Source organism: Phasianus colchicus, chromosome 4 (assembly GCF_987193195.1).
Source record: "Phasianus colchicus chromosome 4, bPhaCol1.hap1.1, whole genome shotgun sequence".
Classification (NCBI taxonomy): Eukaryota; Metazoa; Chordata; class Aves; order Galliformes; family Phasianidae; genus Phasianus; species Phasianus colchicus.
This window is the reverse complement of record NC_143439.1, coordinates 44,624,364-44,642,702: the sequence shown is the minus strand read 5'-3', so window position 1 is coordinate 44,642,702 and position 18,339 is coordinate 44,624,364. Positions and strand designations below refer to the sequence as shown.

General features: G+C 38.3%; 1 protein-coding gene across 3 annotated transcripts in view; it reads left to right on the top strand.

The window, feature by feature from the left end:
* Positions 1-15,324, top strand: part of ZDHHC2 (zDHHC palmitoyltransferase 2) — a 33,984-nt gene extending 18,660 nt beyond the window's left edge. For 2 of the 3 annotated variants that reach the window (XM_031588634.2, XM_090139388.1), the window contains 8 exons: positions 1,099-1,131; positions 4,486-4,606; positions 4,900-5,032; positions 6,349-6,475; positions 6,657-6,749; positions 7,918-8,027; positions 9,109-9,186; positions 11,635-15,324. In XM_031588634.2, the coding sequence (XP_031444494.2) occupies positions 1,099-1,131; positions 4,486-4,606; positions 4,900-5,032; positions 6,349-6,475; positions 6,657-6,749; positions 7,918-8,027; positions 9,109-9,149 (658 nt within the window). In that variant the 3' untranslated portion in view covers positions 9,150-9,186; positions 11,635-15,324. The remainder of the gene's footprint in view (positions 1-1,098; positions 1,132-4,485; positions 4,607-4,899; positions 5,033-6,348; positions 6,476-6,656; positions 6,750-7,917; positions 8,028-9,108; positions 9,187-11,634) is intronic. The other variant, XM_090139387.1, reaches the window with a different exon arrangement.
* Positions 15,325-18,339: the final 3,015 nt, after the last annotated feature.

Genomic DNA, 18,339 nt, shown 5'->3' with positions numbered 1-18,339 from the left:
AATCATGTTGTCATTTACATCTTACCTGAGATAATAAACTTAATATCCTACTTTTTATTGGATAACTTGAAAGCTATTTCTGATTAAAGAAGGAAACAACTGAGTAGCCTCCTTTTCTAAGTGAAGAAAGTTTTTGTTCATACAGTGTGGAAGGAAGCTCACCTCCATATTCCTCCCAAAGTCTAATTACTTTCTTTGTTGGCTTTCATCCCTCTGATTTTTCTCCTGTTAGCTTTTATGTCTGTGGGCTTCTCCACTCTTGTGGCCAATTATCTGAATGTCTAAATTGAGGAGAAGGTGCTTCTTCAAAGACTGATTATTGTTGCCTTAAGGCTATTCCAAATACTCTTCAGCTGCTTATGTATCACACTTTGCAACACTGCAGTGAGGCAGACCAGACTTACCATTTTGCAGAGGAACTGAAAGAGTTGGTGACTGAAGGCAGAAAGAGGATCTTGGGTGATTGCAGTGTAAGAAGGGAACAGCCCCACATCTAAGGAGAAGAAAGTGTTTTCCCATGAAATGCCATTAGTTAATACATTTTGGAGAATACCTTGATTTCATCCTTTAAATTTCAATCGCTTCAGTTATGTCTGATTTTCTTGTATGTGTTTTATTAATGGAGAGTGATTAAGTTTGAAAACATATTGGATTTTTTATATGTGATAAGTTCTTAGAATGCATACTTGGAAATACTTGGAAATATCCTTAGTTGCATCATTAAGTATGTAATAATTGAATTAGCGTAGCCTTTTTAACCCTTTGTCAGAGAATAAATAATATTTGAAAAACTTATTAGGTAGGGGACCAAATTGTAAAGCTGTTGCAGACAGAATGTTCTTGCTTCACTAAGCTCTTGAAAAAAACAGGTGTTTTGAGTACTTGCAGGTAAACTGTATTATGTGAAATTTTTCAAGTTCTCATTGCTTAACAGAGTAGGTAATTAATATGCATGGGTAATGCTGATCTGTACTTAAATAGTTGAATTCTGACACATAACTGTGTTTCTGATTTTCTTTTTTTTCTTTTTTTTTTTTTTTAATATTCTTTGAAATCTGTTGTTTTGGTGGTGGATTTTTTTTATTTTTTCTTTTTAAGATGCATTCTGAAAATGGATCATCATTGTCCTTGGTGAGTGTACTATATGCTCTTGCTTTTTATTTTTTGATTTGGTAAAACAAACTTGTTAGGGGTTATAGGTGGTGTTTCCTCATTCCTAGAGTTGGATGCTAACATGAAATTACAAGTCTTGCAGGATAGTTGGAATTGTTTATTTTTTATACCCTTTGCCTAGTTATGATATGTGAAAAGAAGTTTAGATACCATTTTTCTGTTCGGTAACTCTATTTCTGTAGTTAGGGTAAGGAAGAATTCTGGTAAGAAAGAAAAATTCCTTTTAGAATTTCATATTCTTTTTTCATTTAAATATTGTTGAGGACTTAATTTCTCTAAATGATGAAATATTACCCTAGGTTGAAAACCAAGAGGAAGTGCTGTGCTCTGCTCCCCTTACCAAAGTGACATTTACACTGCAAAGTAGAGCTCCTAGGACAGCTTGCATGGGCTTCTTGGAAACATCTTGTTAGCTCTTTGGTTAGAGGGTTCTTTGTTTTCTTGCTTTCTTTTCCCTTCTCTTTCCCTTCCACTCTTCCTCCATTTTGCAGCACATTGGCCTACACAATGTTTTATTTTTCCTGCCCTTTCTCAGCAGCTCTTGGAACCAGTGAGTGGGGATATGGAATTAATTTGCTTTGCCTTGGCAGGCATCTCACAGAAATTACTAAAGACAAATGTTAGAAAGGTCCAAATTGAGAAGACCTTTATTTTAAAACCCCATCTTTAGGGGTTCTTTAGATGACTTCTTTGACCAAAAAAAAAGTAAGGGTTCAAATCAGTATAGTAGATAGGTAAGCTTTTTTTTTTATTTTTATCTTTTTTTTTTGTGGGGAGAAGTGGGAAGGAACCATGTGATGCTTAGGGAAGCAGGGAAACAGTAATGGGAATTAGTGTTTGAATATTCTTCTAGGAGTAGGATTTCTGGAGAGGACAGGTAAAATAGTAAGTAAGGGAAAGCGAGACGTAGTAAGATGGCAGAAATGACAGTCATGTTCTTGCCCCAGATCAGCCATTTCTTGATTTCTGGGAGGCTTTACTTTGTCCTACAGTCCTGTGCTAAAGGAAATGTAATAAATAGAAATATGTAATACTAATTTGCCTTCAAGCTACTGTAAAAGTTTTAATAGATGCAGAAATAAAAACATTAGTGATTTCTGAGTGTTCTTGCTACCCATGTTATAGATGGAGCTGTAGACAGAAATGTGATGGCTTGAAGCATCATCAGAAGATATAATTTGATATATAACAACTCTAATGCTAACAAGGTGCATTATGAACAATTTGGAAATTATGAGAAGCATATCTCCTCTGTCCTTTGAGCTATTTGAGAAGAATTTACTACTCAATTTCGTGATTCTTTTTGTTAGCTGAGTTGCCTTGTAACTTACTTTTTTACCTGGCATTTCTAATAAACAAACTCTTGAGTTAGAAAGGATCCATTTTTACTTTACTTCAAAAGGAAGCATTTTCAATTTTATCTATAGTCCAAATTGAACCTAGAATGTTCTTTTGAATAAATAGTTAACTGCAATAGAACACGGCTATTTAGCAGCCTGCGTGCTAACAATTTCGTCCATCCTCAAAATGTTAGGCTTTGTATTTAACTACTGTTCTTTGTTTTTATGATTTGATACTGCATTTGCAAATAGAACAGTTACAAAACCTTGATGTTTACTTTCTTGTTTATCTTTCAGTGAAATATTCTTTTCCAGTAATAACTCCTCAGTTCCTCAGTCTGGGGCTTTGTTGAAACTTAGAGAAGCAGGATGACTTATGAAAGTTTATTTTAATGTACAAAAGAACAACGAGAGAAATCTTTGATTCAAGAAACATTGTTTTTGCCGAGCAACATTTCACATGACAGTTCTTTTCTCATGCTAAAAAGTGCCATAAGTACTGTCATTAAAAAAAAAAATGCCTCAAGAGTAAACAGGGTTATCATAGAAACCTTGAATCTGAATAGCTTGCAGTTTATCACGGAATTGCTAACTTTGACATATATAATGAAAAAACACTTCACTGGAGAGAATTGCACATTTATTTTCCAGTAAGAATCATGATGAACTTAGAAACGTGTCTTTGTGGTTCTTTTTAATTAGAACAATCTCTTGCGAGTCCTACTTAATTGTCATTGATACAGATGCTTAGCTATTATTTTCTGTTTAAACTGTGATACTAAATTGAATGTTTACCCAAGATGGCATGTTTTGTTAAAATAAATGACAAATAAAACCCCATCTCCACTGTCCCGATGGATGGGTACCAGTGGTGTATAGATAAAGGTCATTTGATGTTTTAAGATTTTACTCTGTTCCAATTACTGTTTATCCTGCTGCTGGCATCGCTCTCTCTCTAAATAAGGGAATAGCAGTAACCTCTAGAGGCAGCTGAAGCTGAGCCTCTCAAAGCCTTTTTTCATTATTTTTTTTTCCAGAATTATTTTTCAACATAGATGCTTTTGTGTTGGTAGTTTTCTCTTAATTATCTAATATTTCTGACAGTTAAAGAAGGAATGTGAAATTTTATTTATTTTAACTCTTTGGAGAATTCTGTCAAATCTAGCAGTGCAGTGATAGGTTTTGTTATCTTCTTCATGGAGCCAAATATCAGAAAAAGGGAGCTGTTTACCAATAAATTCTCCATGGGCACCCATTCAGTATTTTTCCTTAGGTGGGTGTAATATCATTACATGTTTGTTAGAGCTGTAAAATTCGTAATACTTAACATACTGGCTTTAGTGGGAATCTGCTACAATACTAAATGAGCCCTCAATGTGTCTCTTTGATAGCATATATGAGTAGCTCATTATCACGTATAACTCCTTTAGAAACAGGAAGCAGGTGAACTTCAAACCTGAAGAATGATGAAATGAGATTTATGTTAACATTTGGATGTATTAAGTTTTATTAATCTCTTCTTTTTGCTGTCATGTTGTCTCTGGTATGGAAAAATTTTCTCTGTATTCAACAGTACTATTCTCCTTATTATACGTAAGTGTAACAGTAAAACATGGATACCTTAAGCTGTCTATAAACTAGAAAAATAACTAACTGTGATTCATATTTATGTTAGTTGTGCTAGGAACAGATTTCATTCAAGAACACAAAACTGAATTTCAGTAATCTGTTGAAAGCTATACTGCATTGTGGAGTACCTCATTATGGTTTTTTGTTGTTGTTGTTTGGTTAGAAATACTACACTCATCTGGAAATTAAATCTAAAACACATTTCAGTGGCTTGAGATGCCGAATCTGGGTCTAGATACTGATTACTTTCTATGAAGTAAATAAGTTTAATCTTAAATTGGAGGAATGCAAAACAAATAAGTACTTCTACATTCTGTTTTCATTTTAACTTTTTTGTTATTAGGGTGAACAACTGTGTTGGATTCTCCAATTACAAATTTTTTCTTCTCTTCTTGGCTTATTCTCTATTGTATTGCCTTTTCATCGCTGCAACAGATTTACAGTATTTTATCAAGTTTTGGACAGTAAGTACTAACTTTATTTTTACTTAAAATACACAGATCCAGATGTCAGGTTCTTATTGTCATTGTTTATACTAGCTCAAGAAAGGACCAGTTTCTTTAACCTACATACTGTCAAAAACCAAATTACATAGCTGTCTATGCATAAAAAGTCCATCACTAATTTACTCAGGCTCTTGTTGCATGGTGTGTTTCTGTCTGCTTTGAATTGGATTTGGGTGAATAGAGAATTATTAATAATCAAGTTAAATAGCTATTTCCTCATTTCTAAAAGCTTTTTTTATTATTATTTTTAGAATGGCCTTCCTGATACTCAAGCCAAGTTCCACATCATGTTTTTATTCTTTGCTGCTGCTATGTTCTCTGTCAGTCTATCTTCTCTCTTTGGGTATCACTGTTGGCTTGTCAGCAAAAATAAGTCGACTTTAGGTAAGCTTAATGCTTCTATGTTTGGCAGCAAAAAATAATGAACAGATGGCTATTATGTCAAAACAGGTTTTAAGGCAGTGCTTCTACATTTAGTTGTAAGTAAACTCAAATATGTGAATGACAGTTTAACAGTTACGTGTTCTGATCACCACATAGTTGTAGATGCACAGGAATTAATTATGGATTAATTTTAAAAGCCTCAGAAGCCTGTGCCTATGCTATGGGAGGCAACTGTCAGATGTCATCATTAAACCAATATCTCCCACCACCTTGATGCATAGTTGTCAAGTCACACCTGTCCTTTATTGTGTAGTGGATTGCAATAAGAATATCAATTCACTGAAGTTTCTAGATCTCTAAATACTTTCCTGTTTATACAAGCTGAATAAGAATATTTTCTTATTTTCTTTCTTATTTTCTTTCAGTTTTCTTGAGATTTACAAATCAGTAGAAGATGAGAGGAAAATTTTGAAGATATGTTATTTGGAGGAAAGCTTATTTACTTGAAGCCTTGTGTAGGGTTTGTGGGTTTCCTCTGCATTCTGGATGACTTAAAGCCCCTTACTCTTGGATAGGGAAGCACTGTGGGAACACAATTTGCCCCATGGATTGAGAACGGTCTGTGTGAACTGTGCTGTCAGCACCGCAGGACATGCTTTATTTAGCCTGCTATATATATAGCCAATTAGGGGAATTAAATGGCTATCAGTCAACATGTGGAAGGTGAAAGAATTTTCTGCCTCTGGCACTCTGCAACACTTGAGGCTATATTTAGCTCTCTTCCCCTGAAATTTAGAGTGGCTATGCATGGGGAGTGATCTGGGCCTACAAGTAAAATGCTTTCTTTAGGTAGCTGTAAAAGCATACAACATTTTTGTACCCCAGAGTGTAAAAAGCTACTAACATAGGGTAAGCTTCATTTCTTTTCCATTGCTCTTACTGTAGTAAACTCTTAGTTCAATCTAGTTCTTTTCCCTGAACATTGTGGTGCATCCACTTAGAATCACAGAATTGCTCACATTAGAAAAGACCTTAAAGATCATCAAGTCCAACCTTCATGTAACACGTCGCGCCACAGGGAGTAGGTTACTCACTCTTTCTCACCTTGGTCAGGGAGGAGGCTAGCAGGACACTTGCACCCATTCCTCCACACACAGCAGTGTGTAGCAGTGACTCTGGATTCCATGAGCCAACTGGGTCATTTGAGCAGCCCAGCCATTCCTCTCAGCTGGAGATATAATTGCATGAAAATTGGTGTGAAACTTGAATGTGCTATCTTGTGAAGAAATCTAATGGATTTTTGCTTTATCTTTAAGAGGTATTCAGAGCACCCATATTTCATCACAGAACAGACAAGAACGGTTTCAGCTTGGGCTTCAGCAAAAACCTAAGGCAGGTGTTTGGTGATGAGAAGAAGTACTGGCTGTTGCCTGTATTTTCAAGGTACACTCGTTGAAACTGTTCAGTGATTGGGACTCACAGAGAGTGGGCCTTGGTTTTGGCTTGTTTAATTTTCTGAAATTAGATATGGTAATGTTTGTTTTAGGGAGGAAAAACAAAGTTCTTCAAAGTATTTTTTGTAAGCACTAGGCTGATCCTGATTTTTTTTTTATTTTTTTTCCAGCCTAGGTGATGGTTGCTCCTTCCCAACTTGCCTTGTTAATCAAGATCCTGAGCAAGCCTCCACACCTGGTGGTCTTAATTCAACATGCAAAAAGTAATCTTCTTTTTGTTATTAGTTTCAAGTACTTGGTATTCTGTTTTGTGCCAGTGCATGAATAAATTGAACCATGTTTTCTGTGCAGATTTTCCTATTAGGAATACAAGTCAAATTTAACACAGCTAAGTTGTAATTGAGCTAAGCCTGAGACTTGTATTTAAATGTATGGAAATAAGAGGGTTTTTTTCCTCCATACACATGTCCACTCTGTCTCAGTTTAGTGGCATCCCACAACCTGTGATTTTTCCATGCCTGCCTCATTGGTGTCAGTACGTTCTGTTCTGCATGCAGGTGGTTAGCTAGTCCGCCTGATGGTGTTGCTGTGCAAGGCCTTTGGCAAAGGCCAGCTACTTTGTATCTGGTGCAATATGGTTAGTGTACTGGAACCCAGACCTCAACATTTCTGTATGACAGGGAGCCCTAAATTAGGGGGTGGGAAGGAAACTGTGTTTTCAATTTACGTGTTCTGTTACTGCTGATAATCAGAAACATTTTCTTAACCTTTATCCTTCTTGGCCATGATGTCCTTAAAGTATGAAAAGCATGCAGATGTTCTTGAAACCAAATGAAAATTTCACAATAGCTTAGTAAAGTACATTGCAACTTTTTAGCAGCATTTATATGATGAAGCGTGATGAGGATAGTAATAGGAATACACTGACTAAAAAGGGATAACAGAATCATATTGGCAGTCTTTTGTTCGTATAACAAGTATGTTGCATTTCAGTTAGTTTTGCACTGACAGGTCAGAAATGACATCCAGCTGGAGAATGTTTTAAATCTTGCCCTAGTGACCGAGTCAGGAAGAAGGGAATCATAGCCTAAATATGGATAGAGATTTTGGAGATGTTCTCTCTACTTTTATGGTGGCAGGTTTGCTGTAGTGGGAGAGAATATGGATAGAGTGTATATGGAACTAATGTGTATAAATATAGATTATCTGTCAAAGAAAAAATTATAAAGTTTCCCTGTTGTGTGCTAGAGTTGCTTTTGAGATTACACTTGTACCTGTGACAGCTATACTCAATATATGTAATGATAGAAGTACTGTGATTCATCAGAAGATAAGCAAGGTAAGGGAAGTAAAATATCATGTATGACAGACTGTTTGAAATGTGTGGCAAAGAAAGGGAGTTTTACAGCAGTATTCTTAATGACATTACAGTGAGAACCACCTGTTCCCTGCAAAGCCACTACGAGATTCCCAGAGCCACCTCCTTACTGATACACACTCCTGGTCGGACATTGGTGCAAAGGCTGAAAAGGGCAAAGTTGGTAAGGAACTGAAGTATGCTGCAATGCTTCGCTCCATAACAAACTACCTTTAGCAGATACAGTGTGAAAATGATCGTGGGCACTCTGTTTTCACATTTCTTGCAGCTGTGTCCCTAAGCTTATTTTATACATGTTTGTAGAAAGTTGGACATTTCAAGCTGCCATGCCCTTCCACGTTGTCTCGCTCCAGTTTATAGGAGGGAGAGGAGGTTCTTTGATATCTGTATACCCGGCATGAGATTAAGAAACAACGGTTCAAATGTTGGTCCAACCAGTTTATTATGAATCCTAGTCAGGGAGATGGGGAAGGGAAGGAGGGCGATAGAAAAGATAGGAAAGAAGCAAGAATTGCATAAAGCAGGGATAGTCACAACCAGGATCCAGCAGCGGTCCCGTTGCATGCTGTCCCAATGGTCTGAGGCAAAAGCGCAGGGAGAGAGCAGCAGCAGTGTGGCCAGCCTTGGGCAGCAAGCGGGTAACAGGAAGAAGTTGCAGAGCCAGTCCAGGAAGGAGAGGGGCAGGTCGTGAGGCTTCCCATGTCAGAAACCTCTTCTTCATGAGGAATGTGTTGCCAGAAACCCTTCTTCTTTGTGAGAGAACTGTTGTCAGAAACCCAAACCTCATGGTTGTTAGGTCCCCTTTTCATCCTTCTGCCATCATGGCATTCCTGGGTGCTTGGGTAAGAGTCATGTGCAGTACCTCCTGAGATGGCCATCTTCCTTGAGATAAGCCCGAACAAAAGATTGCTTCCTGGCCATTAATCTGCTGCTTATCTCTCTCTCCTTGCCCCTGACCTTGTCCATCTGTGTCTCTCAAAGGATTTCACAACCCTTGCCCAGGACTTGCTTGGACTTGAATCTTTGTCCCCAGCAAGCTTTGAGACAATGATGCAAAAAAATAATCTCTTACAGAGGTTAAACCTGACAGAGAGGTATTGAGAGCACCAGCACCAGTGGCTACCAGTTAACGTTTACCGTCAGGCTGGGAATTTTTCTGGGAACAAACTTCTTATATGTGAATATGATGATGCTTTGTTGCAAAAGCCATGTAAAGAAAACTTTTTTTTCTTTTTTCTTTAAAGGTATGAGCAATCCTGCATTAACCATGGAGAATGAAACCTAGATTCCCTAAAAAGAAACATCTGAATATTTTAGGAAAGGTATGTTGATGTTCTGTCTGTTTAATTTTCTGTTCCATGATTCCTTACCACTTGAAGAATGCACAGAAGTTCCTAAAATAATTCCTGTCTGTTTATTTTTCCTCTCAATTTGTTTTACCTTGAGGTAGGAACATGTGAATTCATGGTTTTAAACTAAACCTCTGATGGGTCATGCTCACAAAACATTGTTTCACCTTTGCGCTCATTGCTTGTAGGTAGTATTCCAAAATGTTATTCCCTTTCTCTAGATAGATAATGACATTTTGATTTTGCCAGCTGTTCAGGAAATCTTTCTAAAGTTAGGTTTAAAACTGAAGTTACTTCTTAACACTGAACACAATAGATTATAGCTCCCTCTGCTCAGTGGCTGAAGTTCTACTAGCTGATGAAGGAAAAATAGGTTTGTTCTAAAATGTAGAACTATTAGCAGATTGTTTTATGCTAGGTACTGAGCTGTATCCCATCTAATGATTTAAAAACTAATGTCAACTTTAGGTAAATGGTTGTGTTTAAAAAAAAAAAAAAAAAAAGTTTCTTTGTTTTTTGCATTAATACCATTTAAAATAAAAAAACAGGTTTGAGAAACAGCTAGCAAAATCTGTTCTGTACGGAAGAGGAGGACACTTTAATAATAGAAAAGTGGGAAAATGACCATAGTTGATCATTATATTCCCTTTAGTATTTGAAGATTCTAAGTCCACCAAGGCTGTGGAAATAAACTATTTCATGTTTCAAGCTGAATAAGATTTCCATTTAAGACTCTTGCCCTAAAAAAAAAAAAATTCAGCATACTGGGTAATTTATGATTCTCCAACAGTATTGGAGGATTCATTCCAACAAGGTCATTTCCATCTCCGCTATTGAAGCCTTTTTTCAGTCATCCTCAAAAAGTGTCTCAAATGGACGTTCCTCACTGGTGCATGACATGACTCCTGGACATGCTGTCAGGCTGCTTTGTGACTTCTGCAGAAAGCATAAGGAATGAAAACCTTTGGGGAAGTGTAACTGTTGCAACTACCAGCCAGACATGGTATTACACTATCAAGACAGATGATAAGAATGGTAGGTGTAAAAATACAAACAAGTGGCCTCTAGCTTGTAGAAAAAGTTCCCAGAAGTTCAGTAGTTAAATCATTGGAGAAATTGGCCTCACAAAGGACAAGTCATACCTGACAAATTGGGTGGCCTTTTGTGATAGAGTTAGAGTGTCAGTGGATAAAGGAAGAGCAACTGACGTCATCTACCTGGACTTTGCAAAGTGTTTAACACTGTCCTGCATGACATCCTGGTTGCCAAATGGGAGAAAAATAGATTTGATGAATGGACTGCTCAGTGGATAAGGATGGTTGCACTCAGAGTTACAGTCAACATCTCAGTGTCAAAATGGAGACTAAAGATGAGTGATGTTCCTCAGGGATCAGTGAACTGGTGTTATCTTTGTAGGCAACGTGGACAGAGGGATTGAGTGCACCCTCAGCAAGTTTGCAGATGACACCAAGCGAGTGGTACAGCTGACATGCTAGATGGAAGGGATCTATCCAGAGGGACCTGGACAGGCTTGAGAGCTGGGCCTGTGCCAACCTCATGAAGTTCAACAGGTCCAAGTGCAAGGTCTTGCACCTGGGACAGGGCAATCCCAAGAACAAATACAGGCTGGGCAGAGAATGGCTTGAGAGCAGTCCTGAGGAGAAGGATTTGGGATTATTGGTTGATGAAAAACTCAACATGAGCTGGCAATATGTGCTTGCAGCCCAGAGGGCCAACTGTATCCTCAGTCACATTGAGGGAAGCATTACCAGCAGGATGAGGGAGGTGATTCTGCTGCTGTACTCTCATGAGACCCCACCCAGAGTCCAGTTCTGAGGCCCCCAACACAAGAATGATGTTGAGCTGTTGGAGCAGGTCCAGAGGAGAGCTACAGAGATTATCCCCCTATGAGGACAGGCTGAGAGCTGGGGATCTTGTGCCTGGAGAAAAGAAGGGAGGGGGTACCTTATAGCAGCCTTCCAGTACCTGAAGGGGGCCTACAGGAAAGCTGGAAAAGAGCTTTTCGTAAAGGCATGTAGTGACAGGGCAAGGAGAAATGGTTTTAAACTGGAAGAGGGTAGATTTAGACTAGATACTAGGAAGAAATACTTTACTATGAGGCTGGGGAGACACTGGAACAGGTTGCCCAGTGGGGTTGTGGATGCCCCCTCCCTGGAAGCGCTCAGGGCCAGGCTGGATGGGCTCTAGATGGAGATATCCCTGCCTATAGCAGGGGGACTGGAACCAGATGATTTTAAAGGTCCTTCCAACTCAAATCATTCTATAATTCTATGATTCTTTTCTTCCGCTTGCTTGGAGATGCTATTCCAAATAAGCTGGCAAGACTTATTGCAGTAACTTATTTTTTAAAAACTTTCTGTAATTCTAATGATCTATTTGGTGTTTTATGTTCTGTTCCAGTTCAAGAAAAAGGAAGGAAGGATTCTTCCAAAATCAGCCCTATTGGCCAGCTGCTCCTGTCTGCTCCTACGTGGATGTGCTCAGAAAACAAACTGACAGATGATTAGCTGTCTCCATGTCATTGCTTGAAACATGAAACAAAACATGCTATTTTGAATCATGTAAAGAATGTTTCAACTTAAAATTACTATTTTTGAATGGTGAAAGGTGATTCTGAGTACTGGGGGAGGGAAGGGGAATAGTCTGAGTTTACTACTGTAAAAAATTCTGTGGCTGGTTTTACTTCAATATTCAGCACACAAAAAAAAGACCTCCTTACATACCAGCCTAGGTTCTTGCCCTAATTTTGAAAGTTCAGCTGTTAATTCAAATCACTGTAAGTATTTGACTTAAATCAAATGTTTGCACTGCTGGCTTGATCTTGATAAAGTGGGAGAATAATCAGTGTTGATTATGGACAATTTAGTTGCTTGGTGGACTGCATCTTTTGAGCGCTTACGCAATTTTCTGAAGATAAAGCAACCCAAGTGAAGTGTCAGACTGTTCCTGGTTCTGATTTGGAAAACATTACAGCATAGGCTCCCTTTTAAATAACTTGAGAAATTGTGGACGCGGGGAAATCTCCTTTGATAATGGAATGCTTGTGAGTCTCTGATAGGTGAGTGATTAAAAAGCCCACATTCAGAAAGATGAATAGTATGTAAGTGAAGCTGGTACACTGGAGATTTTTATGAAAGCTGCACAGGACAATCCTATGAAATGGGGATTTTATTCTCCCATTTAGAGCCTTCATCCCTTTAAGAAAAGAAAGGCTGGCACCTCACTTGAACCAAAAGGCATTTGGTTTTGTTATTGATGTTGGTTTTGTATGTGGTTTTTGTTTTTTAACAAATCTGTGTTCTTGAGGGACATTGTCTTTCAAAATTTCACTTCTGCTTAATTGATAGTTGTCTCAGATATTTTTTTTACTTGTTCTTCAAGACACTGCATTTCTGACTGCATAAATTAATTAATACCATCTACAATCAAGGAGACATTGTTGTGACTTATGATATTTGCAGTTATGGGACAATGAACATTTCACTGTAATACCAAAACGCCAGACCTCTGCACGTAGGAAGCCCCCCTCCATTAAGCTGGAGATAGCAGCTTTCTTAACATCTGAGTTAACCAGTCAGATAATGAAAGATAAGATGTATTACCAACTGCAAAGCCAAGGAAGTTTCTGCAACACAGATCTAATTGTCTTGTGCCTTTTGTATACACCGCATTTATGGTATCAGAGTTTACATTTAAATGCAAAGTATTTGTTCTTCTGAAAATAACAAGGAATTTAGTTATGCTTTTCAGGTGGAATCACAATGTAAAGATTCCAGTTTGTTGAAGAAGAGCAAGTCCATTTAGAATACTGGTAGCAAGACTAAGTGATGGATCTCTGAAAGGAAAAATCTTATCATTAACCTTTCTACAGGCAGGTAACTTTCTTTTGTTTCTTCTGGGATTACAACTAGTGGTAAGTGCTGGAGCACAAATATGGCTTTTTTTTTTCTTGTGAGGAAAAAAGTATTGCATTTGGTTTTTTTTTTTTTTACTCCTAAAATATTAGCAACCTGAAACCATCTGATTTTTGCCAGAAGTGCCAGAGTATGGATCCATTGCTGTAGAACACTTTTTAAGAACTAGCATGAAGGTAGCACATGGTTTACATGATGCCTGCAGACATCCTCGTAACCAAAACTTTTCCACAGCTATTTATTCAGTGTTGTCTTATCAGATTAGTTTTTGTGTGTTTGTTTAGGGGTAAAGGGGAGAGGAAAAAAAATATATTTTTGACACTACAAGTTCTCTGGCTGTATAGTCTTGTTTTTTTATGCAGTCAGGGTGATTTGTTGTGGAGCATGCATTTGAAAAGAGTAAAAAGTTGAAATGCAGCTTTAATGTAACCTGCACCATATTTTTACATAAAGACAAATACAGCTTTCTTCCCAGCAAATTTCATAATGGGAATTGCTGTAATGCAGGTGGCAGACCTGCCCTGTGGCAGGACAGCAATCACCCTCCCTGGATGTGCTCAGGGCTCTGTGGGGTCTCAGTAAGGCGAGGAACTGATATAGAGAAATGACAGGGATCAGGAATTGTCCAAGTGTGGAAAAGCACAATAACCCTAAATAATCTTCAGTTTTGATGTAGCCTTCGGCTGTCCCTCTAGGAGAAAAGTGAGGGAGAGCACGTGAGGCCAGGGAACAAACTGATGAAGGGAGGGGATAGGAAGGTGAGACATGAGGATCATTCAGTTGTGGTCAGCAGATCTGAACCAGAGGGCCACGGCTGTACCAGATCACAGGCTGGTATGAGTTATGCCTCCATGAACACTGATGGCAGCTGGGGTGAGAGCAAAGCTCATCATGCTCCAAGGTGTAGTTTCTGATTCAACTCTATTTTTGCCTTTACAAGCCCCAACAACCTATACAGTACATAGAGAAGTGACATACTGTCATTGAGTACTGATGCTATTCCAATGCAGGTGGGAGAGTTTGTGATCAGGTAACAGGAGCAAGAACGCAATGTCGTTTGTCCATTTACTCTGATTCTCCTGTTCTTTACACTGTTATTGCTAGGCACTTTACTGTAGTCTTCTAGGTGATTTCTGTATTTTTTTTTTTAAATACTGCTTTATACCTACTGTACAGTTAATCAACTTCTTTGCTAAAAAAAAAGCCCCAATATTTGTCTAGAAATAACAACCCTACATTTCAGGCTTCTTTGGAAATTAGATGAGTTTGAGGGACTCATCTAATGAGCCTGAGTCCCTCAAGACAGCAGAGTTTATTTTGTATACATGTAAGCAGTCACATGAATCACTAGCCACTGCCATGTGCTTAACAAGCTTCCTTAATTTATATGTTAGAACAAATCCACTACATCTCTACACCAGAAGTGGCACACAAATATTATTTATCAGGTTATGTGTAGGGGATGCAATGCTCAGAGTCTTCCCAGAGAATTATTTTACTATGACTGAGCATATAGATTTGGGTTGGTTCCTTCAGTTGAGCAATTAGACACACAAAGCTGCTGCTGTGCACTAAACTGCAGACTGAAAGGTCGGCAGTTCGAACTAATGAAGCCCTGGTAATTATTTCCAACTATATGTACTTAAAATCATGGTCTTTAAGCAAGACTTTAGCATGGGTGGAAGAAGCAAGATTGTTTTAGTGCATGGTCTGCTACAGCTGTTCTTAGCCTCACAGCTGGACTAAAATTTTTTTTCACCTTGATTCAGTTGACTGGTGTGTTGGATGTAGAGGGAAATGTCCACATATCTTTAGTGTAGAACTTAACCACTGTTAATGTATTGCTCATATAAATAAATGTTTCATGTTCAGCAAATAGCATATGTAGTGGTCATTCATATCCTACTTTCACCAGTCATTGGGAATACTACAGCTTCTTTAACGTAGTTACTGTAACTGCCCTCTTCTCCAAGGCTCTTCACTCCACAGGAACGCTTATGTGAAGCAGAGGCTGCAATGAACCTGGTGCTGCTCAGCCACATGTACACATGCAGCATGTACTCAGTTTTTTCCTTCTTTCTATGGACTCTGTGGGTTTTTGGCTGAAATCCTTGTACATGAGTAACCAAGCCCTGTACAAAAGTTCTAATGCAAAACAAGATTAAATAAAAACATACTGTAATGTTGTATGGGTGATGGGGTGTCACTGTTTGCAGCTATCACTTTTTCAGTAGTTATGTGGTAAGAGGACAGGAAAAGCAGCAGCCTTCTGGGGTGAAATTTAGAGCAAATAGTGTCTGACTTAACCCAAGGAAAGACTTGCTTGTTTGTTCTTTGCTGTTTAATTTTCCCCTTTTCTGGTCACTCATTCTAGATAATCCTTTGGTTTCTCCAGAGTTTTTCTAATGGCACCTATTCCTGGCATAGAATAACTCGGGCATCCTGCCCCTGTAGTATCTGGGGCAATGATTACAGGCTTTTGCCTATATCCTCAGGCTGAAATCTTCTGAAGCAGATGGGCCCAACACTTTGCAGCAGCAGTTCAGAGAGCACACAGGGTAAGACACAACCCCCTTCCCACCTTCCTCCATCTTCACAGCCATAACTGATTGGCATATCTGGAACAGACCCAACACCTCCTGACAGTCACTATTTTTAGAAGCCCTTTTCCCCTTCTCAGTTCATTTAAGAAGTCCCAGTTATAAACACAAAATACATTAATTATACAAGCTGTGTGTTACAGCCTGTTATTTTCCCCCTATTAATAGATATTAAACCAGTCACTAGTTCAAGCTGGTAAGCACAGAACAAGGTCAGAAGCTTAGTGATGGTACAGACACATTAGCAAAATACTACCATAGATACTACTGTGCTTCAGAGCATGGAGACACAACCATGAAAGAAAACAAGGAGCTTGCCCAGTTCATGTTATATAACAAAATGTAAGTAAAAGATACTGAAAACAATGTAATGTCTTTAAGAAAACAACAACAGAAAAAACCCCCAGCAAACTATTCCAGATGGTGAGGTGATAAATGCAACCACAGGTCAAAACTACTATCCTAAAAAAGATATAGCATGTTCTATGTAATGCCACTTGATCTTCACAATTCAGCTGTTGCTGATTTCCAGTTCCCATAGAAGGAAAGGCCTATTTTCTCCTCCATCTACTTCCCTTGCATTATCATCAGTTAGCTGAGGCAGGAAAAAGCTCACTCAGGCTAAAGAATTCCCCCACTTGAGCACAAGCAAAGAAAATCTGTGCTGGCAGGAAAAGAACAAGAGAAGTCTCTGCCAAAATCAAATTTTTACATTTGGCATTAGAAAGCAAATTACCAACCTGAAACAGAACAATGGAGGAGAATCCTCCTCATTTCTCTACCACACCTACAAAGGCAAGAGAGAAGAAAACACCTAAACAAGCTCCTGTAAACCAGCCAAGGTACATTCAGGTTGAGGAATACCAGACAAACAACTTCACATTATGACTGGGGAAGTAGCTCAAGACAATTTGTATTTTAGTCTACATAAAAAAAAAAAGGTTGTATTATTTGTGAGATTTTGTTCTAATTCTACAAATGATATATCTCATAAATTTGATTGGATTTTTCTTGGATGCTTTTGGCTCCCTTTGCATCACTGACTTATCACAGAGCTTGAGAGCTCTATTTAATTTATTCACGTGCAAAATAATAACTTCACAATTCCTTTAACTGCACTGAACTCACAATTAACAGTAAGAGGAATGTTAAACAGCTGGTGTTCATTGAGAACTTCTTAACAATGATTGACTATGGAATTATTTTTTTCTTTCAGTGTGTTCAACTAGCTTAGACAAGTTAAGAAATCAGGTGGAAGTTCAAAAACAGAAGATCTGGAAATGCTCTTTTCTCAAGTAAAAATGACACTTGGCAAAACGGAAAAAGAACAGCTAAAAAGCACACTGGCAAAACAAGTAGTGATATACCCTTGGGAGCCTAATGCAGGTCTCAAGTTTGTTGCCTTTCTTCCCCCTCTTCCTTTGAATAGCACATTAGTTGTATGTAGCATACTGAAAATAAATGAAGCCACCAACACCATAAAGTAACCACTACATCTTCACTGCATGGCGTGTCCTCTGGGTGACCGACAAGCAGCAATTGTATCTCATGGTTGCAGGACTCTCCTACTCATGCCTCATCTACTAATTCAGGAATCAGGCTGGTCGAGTTAGATATACTCTAATACCACCAGATCTCATGTAAGTTAACACTAGGAGAGACCTGTAACAACGTTGTCTAAACATACCTGCTCACAGCTCAGTCAGAAGCTCTCTCACCTTCATAAATCCAGGCTTCTAATTGTCTTCTTATCCTCTTTGTTTAGAAATGGTTTCAAGGATTAGCTGCTCCATAACCTTCCCAGGGACCGAGGTGACACCAAGAGGTCTGCAGTACCATGGGTCCTCTTTTGAAGGCAGGGATGACATCTGTTCCCTGCTCCTCTCCAGAGAACTACCCTTATTACTACAGTGACAACATTCAGGCTTGTTTGTTGCTTTCTTAGCCCAACCACTGTACAGTTAATGTCTGCATCACTCCTGAGTGATCTGTCCCTCCTTCCACAATCTGTACTATTTCTTTCTATATCTCAGTTCAGTCAGAATCTCCATGTTCACCACTGCATGCTTCCTGCAACTTTTACTTGACTTTGCATAAGGGAATTAATCATTCTTGAGCTTGAGGTAACCAGATTGAGGAAAATTTTTTGATGTCAAAAGTACAGGTCATCCCCAAATTCATAACAGAAAAATGTCCCAAATACTCAAAATCCATTTCAGACCTGTTTTCTCCCATATCAAAGATTCTTCTCGCATAGTCTCAATAAGGAAAGGGATTAAATGCTTAAAAAAAAAAAAGTGACAGAACATAATGTTCTTGAAACATCTGACTCTAAGAGCCAAAAATACAAGTGAGAAAAAAAAAAATCAAATCAGACAACAGCTTTAAATACTGCATTTCTTCTGACAAACCTCCAACAATAGATTTTAAATGGATTGGGAAGAGGAGAAGCCTGCAAAGAGAATTCCTGTCTCTGAACAAAAATGTACATGTCTAGACAGCTGGAACTCTGCCTTTACATTTATTTTCACAAAAGCAATTAATTCCGTCCACTTTGGAAACAGATTGATATTTCGGGCTCCACAGTTTAC